Source organism: Myotis brandtii, unplaced genomic scaffold (genome assembly GCF_000412655.1).
Source record: "Myotis brandtii unplaced genomic scaffold, ASM41265v1 scaffold247, whole genome shotgun sequence".
NCBI classification, from domain to species: domain Eukaryota; kingdom Metazoa; phylum Chordata; class Mammalia; order Chiroptera; family Vespertilionidae; genus Myotis; species Myotis brandtii.
In genome coordinates, this window is record NW_005359352.1 from 911,036 (window position 1) to 919,142 (window position 8,107).

Below are 8,107 nucleotides of genomic sequence, written 5' to 3' on the forward strand. Positions count from 1 at the left end.
CCTTCCCTGTCACACCCGATGAGCAGGGCCTGGTGAACTTGAGGACACTTGGCAGATGCAGGGAGCCGGCACCTGTTGGCCCACATGAGTATGATGTTTGTTCTGAAATATGCAGAACGGGGTGCAGGTGCCACAGGCCGGCACAGACCACATTCCACAGCCCGGCCCCGAGAGGACAGGTGAGCACCCGCGTCACACGGGGCCTCGCAGGCACGCCGACTTCCGATCAACACGTCTACGTGTGAGAGGGTTTCCACTCTAAAAAGGGCTAAAGAAAAAGCCCTACATGGGCGGTGAAGGTAGAGAGTGCGCTTCCATTCTTACTGAAGGGTCTGTGGTCGCACAAACAGGAGGGGTGCCATCTGCAAGAAACCTGGCCGTCAGCCTGCACAGCCCTGCCATCTCCATTCCGGGGACATTCGGTTACTACGGAAACTGTCAGGCCAGAGGGAAAGCTCTGGGTTTAGCTCACAAGCAGCAAAACTGGTTGAAATGACGGATTCAGAAAGCCACTCGGAGGGCATTTCCAGGAAGGGGGAGGAGGAGGAGGAGGAGGGGGAGGAGGAGGGCAACGTGGACGGGCTGTCAAGGACCGAGCTCCACAGAGCAGTCATTGTTTGACAGTGGCGGGTGGAGGAAAGAGAATTTCACACAAAAAGAATGAAAAGAGAATTGAAGTGACAGCACAGTCGTGGCTAAATGGACAGGGCGCTTCAAACCCGTCTCACAAGACGCCGGTTTCACTGCCACCCAGGCTTTCTTCCTGCCAAGTCTCCCGTCCAATCGGCGGCCGGGCCTCCCCCTCGGGCTGAGCTGAGATAAATGGGCGCTATTGTTGCCTCGAGCGGAGGCTCTGGATTCGGTGCATTTATTTTACGTCTGGACGAACCTCCTGCATAGACACGCAAGTATATTCCCTGTGAAGTGCTTTAACACCAACGTCTAACAAATCTTGCTAAAAAAGTAAGAAGTTTCAAGGAGAAACTTTCTCGCAATCAGAACTGGAACAGGTTTTTCAATTTCCAAGGAAAGCATGTATTCCTGCCAGCGGAGTAGAGGCATTCTCCACGAATTTCCCATCAAGAAAAACGCCTTCCATTTCCAGTACGCACCCAACTATTCCTAGAAGGAATATGACCATCGTCTGGCACCAAGCTATTGTCTTATTTTTCACTTGGATACACTGCACGAAGGGAAACCCCAGGAGTGGAACGAGTGTCATCCGGAAGCCTCCAGGGCCACCCCGAGCGTCCGTCCCAAGGGGCGAGGACGGGACCCAGGCCGTCCAGCTCATCGAGTGAGCCGCGCCCGCCTCCGTGACCGTCTCTCCTCCTGGGCTTAAAGGAACAAAGCTCCCCGACTTCTCTTCCATGCGGCAGGGAGTAAACACTTTTGTTTTAAATTAAATCTGCCCACACTTAATTGCAATTACAAGATGCCTGACTCACCGCTCTCCCTCCGCCCCCGTCACACTGGAAACTTCAGGTTGGGAAACAAACCAGCCCTGCCCCGCCCCCTGCGCCCAGACAGGCCACACCCGCTCCCCGGCGTGGCGGATGCTCCCCAGGACGGAATCCCTGTAGAGGCCAGCGATGCGCTCAGTCCAAGCAAACGGGAAACTCCTCTTACAATGAACTCCAAATAGTCCGTGCAGACCAGACAGCAAACTCTGTTCACAAGCGCACCTGCCTCCCACACGCACACACAGGAAGTCTCCAGCTCCAGTCGCAGGAGGGGCCCCGCCCCGACCCAATGAGCCCTGGACGCCCGGGCCACCCCTCAGACCCACCCCTCAGCGACCACCCCTCAGCGACCACCCCTCAGACCCACCCCTCAGCGACCACCCCTCAGCGACCACCCCTCAGCGACCAGTCCTGTGCTTCCCTGCGACAAGGAGGCAAAGGCTCCATCCAGACACCGCCCACAGTGGGGAAGCTTCTGGGGCCCCGAGAGGCTCTGCACTCTGTTCTAACCCCTTTTCTTCTGAAACAAGCGCCTCAAGGCGACACATAAGACATGGGCTCAGGGGACCAGCCTTAGAGCTGACAGAGCAAAGGGGAGGGAGTGCTCTCTGCCGGGCTGGCCCCTGGGGACAGGGCTCTGGTTTGGTCGCATCTCTGCCTGCCCCTCCCCCTCACCACGGGCCAAGCACCAGGCTGAAGGCAGGAGCGGCTGTCAGCCCCGGGGAGAAGAGCACGCCCCCAGGAAGGGACGCAGGGCCACCTGTCTGCGAGGGGATCACCATCATCGCCATCATCGCATCTGCTAAGGGCTGTGAGGACAGAGCAAGCGGCTCCTCTCAGGCTGCGGAGAAGCCCGCCTCGCAGGTTCCTCTCCGCCCCGGAGGCAGCGCACAGGGAGCCGGAATGAGACCCCATCTAGCTCCTCGGACGGACGGACAGATGGACAGACGGACAGCCGGGAGCCAGCAGGCGCTTTAATGTGTGAACGAGCTGTGTGAACGGCGGTGGGCAGTGCACAGTGGTCGGCGTTCTAGCCTAAGGACTTAGCCATCTCTATGGGGAAGCCATGGGGTAGTTACACCCTAGGGGTCAGCACATCTTTAAGGTCTGCTTAATCCTCGTGGAGGTCACGCTGCCCGTGGACCAGAGAGAGACTGAGCTTTGCTGTGAGCTGCGGCGGCTTCCCTGCCGGCCGCCCAGCTGGTGAACTGAGATCGGGTATGTTCCCACCCCACCCCCGCCAGTGCCGCCCGGGGGCGGGGGGGGGGGGGGGGGAGACAGGCTCCCTCTGATGTGGCTGCCAGTTCTCACTCGATTCCACACAACTGTGCTTTGGTCTCTAATTCCCACTCCTCCGTGGCTGAACGACACTCATCCGCCACCACGGAACGCGCCTTCTCGTAGCAGGGTGCTCTCCCCGAGGGCTTCCCTGCGCCCCTCAGGGCTGCTCCGCTGGGGAGAAGCCTGAGCCTTAAACGTTCTCCCGTCAGGCACCGTCTCTCCATGCGAGGCCCAGGCCCCACCTCCCCGGGTGGCCGCATTCCGAAGACCACGCAGCGACACGCTCCCACCTGCAGACCCGAGCGCTTCTGGGGGCGCTGAGCAGGGGACTGCCCTCTAAGTGTGAGCACAGATGAGGTGCCCACCACAGCGCCCGCACGAAACAGCCAGCTGAAGGAGTTTGTGCTCTCTCAATAACTGTTTTTTCCTCTATTTAGCTTAAATTCTAACAATATTTTTATTGCTTTCAAAGAAGAAGGGAGAGGGAGAGAGAGAGAAACATAAATGATGAGAGAGAATCATTGACCGGCTGCCTCCTGCATGCCTCATACTGGGGATCGAACCTGCAACCCAGGCCTGTGCCCTGACCGGGAATCGAACTGTGACCTGGTTCATAGGTCGACACTCAACCCCTGAGCCATGCCGGCCGGGCTCCTCTATTTATTTCAGATCCTGAGGCTCTGGGGAGGCCCTTACTTCGTATCGCTAACCAAACCTCAACCCTGTTATGAACTCAAGTTTAAATCCCCGGCCCAGAGGTGCGGCCTTTTCTGAATTTCTCACTTGGTTTTGGAACGACTGCAATGAGCAGAACAAAGAAGCCCGATTTATAAATCATGTGTCTCCGCGGCACACTTTCCTTAGAAATCAGGATGTTGCATTGAGGGTCTCAGGCTAGCCCACCAAAGCCTGTTTAACCCACACGCACTGCACACAGCACCAGTGCTTCCACCAGGACCTGCCACAATGCTCGGACAGAGCAGGCACTCGGAGACCTGCTGGCGAGGCTATGCGTTCCTGCCCACGGGGCAGGTGCACAGCGGGCTCTGGGGAGATCTCTGCGGGAGTCCCGTGGAGGCTTAGCTTCCTCCCACCTTCCTTCATGCAGCCCCTCCTCCACAGTGGCCCGTGCCCTCCTCCCTTGGTGGTGGCACCGGAGCGCCATCTTTCACTGCTTCAAAAGGAGCTGCTTCTTCCTGCCCAGCTCACTGCCAGCAGCTGATCCGGCCGCACACACAGGAGGCCACCGATTAAGCTATTTCACAACGAAATTCGAGTGTCCGACCACTGGCAGCTCGTCCAGAGGTGTCTGACTCTTCAGGAGATGCCTGACGACACAAACACACCCAACTCTGTGTGGAGCACAGAAGAATGACCAAACAGAGAAGCAGGCTACCCCGTGGAGAGGTCAGTGCTCCTGGGGACTGTTTCCAGAATGTTCCTGCCTTTCTAAACGTCCTCCCCACCAGCACCTGAAAACGAGTGATGCTTTACACGGTCCAGTCGTGCTTCAGGTTTCCATGGCAACGGGGGGTCTGCTTACGCTGACGGAGGTGTACAGGGGCAGTAGGAGTCTAGCCTCTAGTGAGAGCACTTTCCCCAAATCAGAACGGAAGCCCAGGGTTCAAGACTCAACCTATCGTGAGCAGAAGCGGCAGGGAGGACCGTGTCATCGCGGGGCCGGAATTCTGGTTTTACTCATCCTCAGTTCCCTTTAAATAGCAGTGGGAGGGGGAGGGGGAACGCTACCATCTCCAATAAACCCTCGTGTTTGTGGGGGGAAAATAAACTGGAGTTGAGAATCAACAAGCAGATCCTAAATTAGAACAAGAAAGCGGATACTTTCAGAAAAAGAAGTAAAAACAACCCTACAGGATTCTGCACGTCCATCTGCTCACTCGATTGCCCTAAGGCACCAATTACTTTAAGTGTGAAAACAGAAAACATCAGCCTGGCCAGAAACCCAGGCCTCCCTGACACCAGCTTCAAACGGCAGCGGCCTCATTAAGAAACGGTAGCCCCCCCCCGCCCCCCCCAGTCAGCGCTGGGGGTCTGCACGGGAAATGGAGCCGAGGTTGGCTACGCCAATTAACAATGCGATTAAGGCCACTGAGGGCCGGCCTCCAACCGTGTCTCTCTTCAGTACAAACACGAAGGCTTCCAAACAAAAGGAGCCATTATCCCCACCCGTCGCCAGCTTTCCTGCCTCCTCCCGGAGTGACACAGCCAACAAACAGCACCCGCCCAGCGCCAGCCGCTGCCGGGACCTCCCCGCACGGACAAGTGGGCCAGTCCCGACCACACTCCATGGGACGGGACGGGAGCGGCCCCCGAGCCCCTTTCCTTTCCTGGGCCAAAGGGGAGGACAGGAAGCTGGTGGACCAGAGGACCAACTCAAGGTCACAAGTCAGAACCGTGACCTTGGACCGGCTTGCTTCCTCAGCTCCTCCAGCTTCTCAGTTGGTCCCTACATGGCCGTATTGCTCTAGTTTTCGGTAAGAACAGAAGTTCCCGGAGGGCCTGGGCCAGCCCTTCTTTTAAAGGCTGTTAGGAGCCAGCACAGTCCTATTATATTTAATTTCAAAATGACGGCAACAACAATGATCGGAGATGGAAAGTTTACTCTTCCCCCTCGCAGCTCCTCTGCAGTGAATTCATCGCCTAACCAAGCATCGGGCTCTGGACTGGGCAGCCTGAGGACGCGTGTGCAGGACCGAGGTGGTCCCAGCAACACGCGTGTGCAGGACCGAGGTGGTCCCAGCAACACGCGTGTGCAGGACCGAGGTGGTCCCAGCAACACGCGTGTGCAGGACCGAGGTGGTCCCAGCAACACGCGTGTGCAGGACCGAGGTGGTCCCAGCAACACGCGTGTGCAGGACCGAGGTGGTCCCAGCAACACGTGTGTGCAGGACCGAGGTGGTCCCAGCAACACGTGTGTGCAGGACCGAGGTGGTCCAAGCAGCACCTCAGCTTCCTGACAGATGGCGACTGGTCGCATTCAGTCTTAAAGACACACTCTCCTTCGACTGACGCCACAGGAAGGAAGGAAGGCGATTACACACAACTTCACGAGGTTCTCAAGAATCCAGTTGTGCGATTTTTTAGAAGCAATCCTAGGCAGTGAAAAGTAAAACTCTGCAGTAGTTTAGCATCTACTACAGTGTATTTAAATGAATGAAAATAAATAAATACCAGAACTCTAATCGTTTAGTGAAGAGGGGAATTCCTACTACAAGGAAAGGCAGAAATGACCTAAGAATATGCTGACTTTTTCTTAAAAGGCACTAGAAATTCCCATGATCCACATGACCCTCTGAACTGGGGCGCTCCTTCACTTGTAAAAGCCTGTGATGACGCTTAAGTGACTCTTCAACGACTGTCTTCACAGGTGACAAGTGAACCACCACTGCCACTGATACGTGTACTAGGGGCCTTTCTGAAGATGCACCACCAGCCTCAGCCTCAGCCTCGCTCCGCAACCCGCCCGGCCCGGAAGGAGGGAGGAGATGCGTGCCATCCGCTGGCAAACGAGGGAACGCAGTGCAGTGAAGGGGAGGCGGTCGCAGGCCGCCCGCAGTTGGCAGCCCCCCATCTCTGCGCTGGCCCCGCTCTGGTAGCTCACACACCGCACTCCTGTGAAGTGGGTTGACAAACTGTGTGGTTTGGAGGAAGGAGAGGATAGAAAAGGGAGAAGGGTAGTTTCATAGCATCTGGGAAAGAGCTGTACTTTCAGAAAACGTGAAATCGTGAGAGAGCGAAAATGAAACACCCAGCGGGCGCCGGTCCCGGGGAAGAAAGCACAGGGCTGGCGCAGTAACAGCTGCTCTTCTCCCCGAGGCCCGTCCCGTTTCCATGCGCTTCACCACTCACGGCTCTAACTATCCTCTTGGCCGAGCTAGTCTCCCTACTCCTTAGCGAAGACATGAACACGTGCGGGCCCTGGCCGGGTGGCTCAGCTGGTTGGAGCGTCATCCCGATAGGCCAAGGCTGCAGGTTCGATCCCTGGTCGGGGCACTTACAAGAATCAACCCATGAATGCATAAATAAGTGGAACAACACATCGATGTTTCTCTCTTTCTCTAAAAACCAATATATTTTTAAAAAAGAAATGAAAACATGCAGAACTGTGAAAACGTCAGTTGTCAGATCATTAAGCCCCTCCCACCCCCACCCTCAGGGGCGGCGGCACAGGGGTCCCGGCTGCATGGCCTACCTTCGCCTCGTCGTTGATGTCCCAGGTGAAAGAAATGGCATTATACGCGATCTCCTCAATGTTGCTGATGGTGTTGAAGCTTTCTTTGTAGTCGGCTACGAGGGACAAACAGAAAAGGCATCTGTGACTTCTCAGTCCAACGGGACATTATCACAGGTCACAGTGAGAGCCAGCGTTTCACATGGTCACCCCTGGGCACCCTAAATTAACACTTTGTTTAGCTGAAAGAAGTTTAAAACACGAAGAAAAATAATCTCTGTAACAGAGGCGAGCTTAGATATCTCTAATTGCATCTCATTATGTAAAAGGAGGCCAGACAGGCCTGCAAATGGGTAAACAGTTGTCCCGAGGTCACAACACGACTCCAGAGAGCCAAGGGGAGGACGCAGTTCTTCTAATTCCTTTGAGAGAGACCATGATCATCACAAGAGGCGGAGAACAGGAGTGACGCTAAGGTGAGGGACCACCTTACGACAACAGTGCTACATGAAAATGTGACACGCGGCAGGAATGGGGTTTTCGCAAAGCGACTGCACGATGGACGTGGCGCCGCTGCTCTGCCCGGCGAGGCCTCTGGGTCTGTGCACAGACAGGAGCCCAGCGTGCAGCCCAGCGTGCAGGCGGGGGGCCCGCCAGGGAGCTGCAGCCAGCAGCACTGTCTTTCGCGTGGTGACTGCTTTTCCCTCTCCCTTACTATCACTCCCGATGGTCAGAATCCCGTCAGGCAGTGCCCTTCCGGAACCTGCAGATCGAAAAGCGGACACCCCGTGTGAGCGGCTCTGCAGCGCCTGGCCCGGCGCCACACGGAAAGCTGCAGGGGCTCAGGTCCCCAAGAAGGAAGCAACGTGAAGAGCAGATTCCAGGAGGCCGAGGACAGTTCTGGAGCAGGTCAGTCGCTGGCACACACATTCAAATGCTTTCGGCAGGAAGCTGATCGCTGCCAACAACAACTGGATGGGAGCGCTGGCCGCTGCGCCTGGGGAACAAGCGCGGCTCCGAGCTACGTACCGATGTCAATGCACCTTTGTTTGGCCGTGTGCTGCCGGGAGTGCCAGTACTTCCAGTGCCGCAGCTGGTCCTCCCTGCTCTTGTCCTCGGCAAACACCACCATGATCACACTCTAGGAGAGAGAACTCATTTCAATGAAAGG

The 8,107-nt window shown here is 56.5% G+C and overlaps 1 protein-coding gene across 1 annotated transcript in view; it reads right to left on the reverse strand.

Annotated features, from left to right (window-relative positions):
- Window positions 1-8,107, reverse strand: part of GRHL1 (grainyhead-like transcription factor 1) — a 38,580-nt gene that overhangs the window by 17,501 nt on the left and 12,972 nt on the right. Inside the window, exons 8-9 of the mRNA XM_005867237.2 lie at window positions 7,966-8,077; window positions 6,958-7,052 (exon numbers count right to left, since the gene is read on the reverse strand). Coding sequence (XP_005867299.2) covers window positions 6,958-7,052; window positions 7,966-8,077 — 207 coding nt within the window. The remainder of the gene's footprint in view (window positions 1-6,957; window positions 7,053-7,965; window positions 8,078-8,107) is intronic.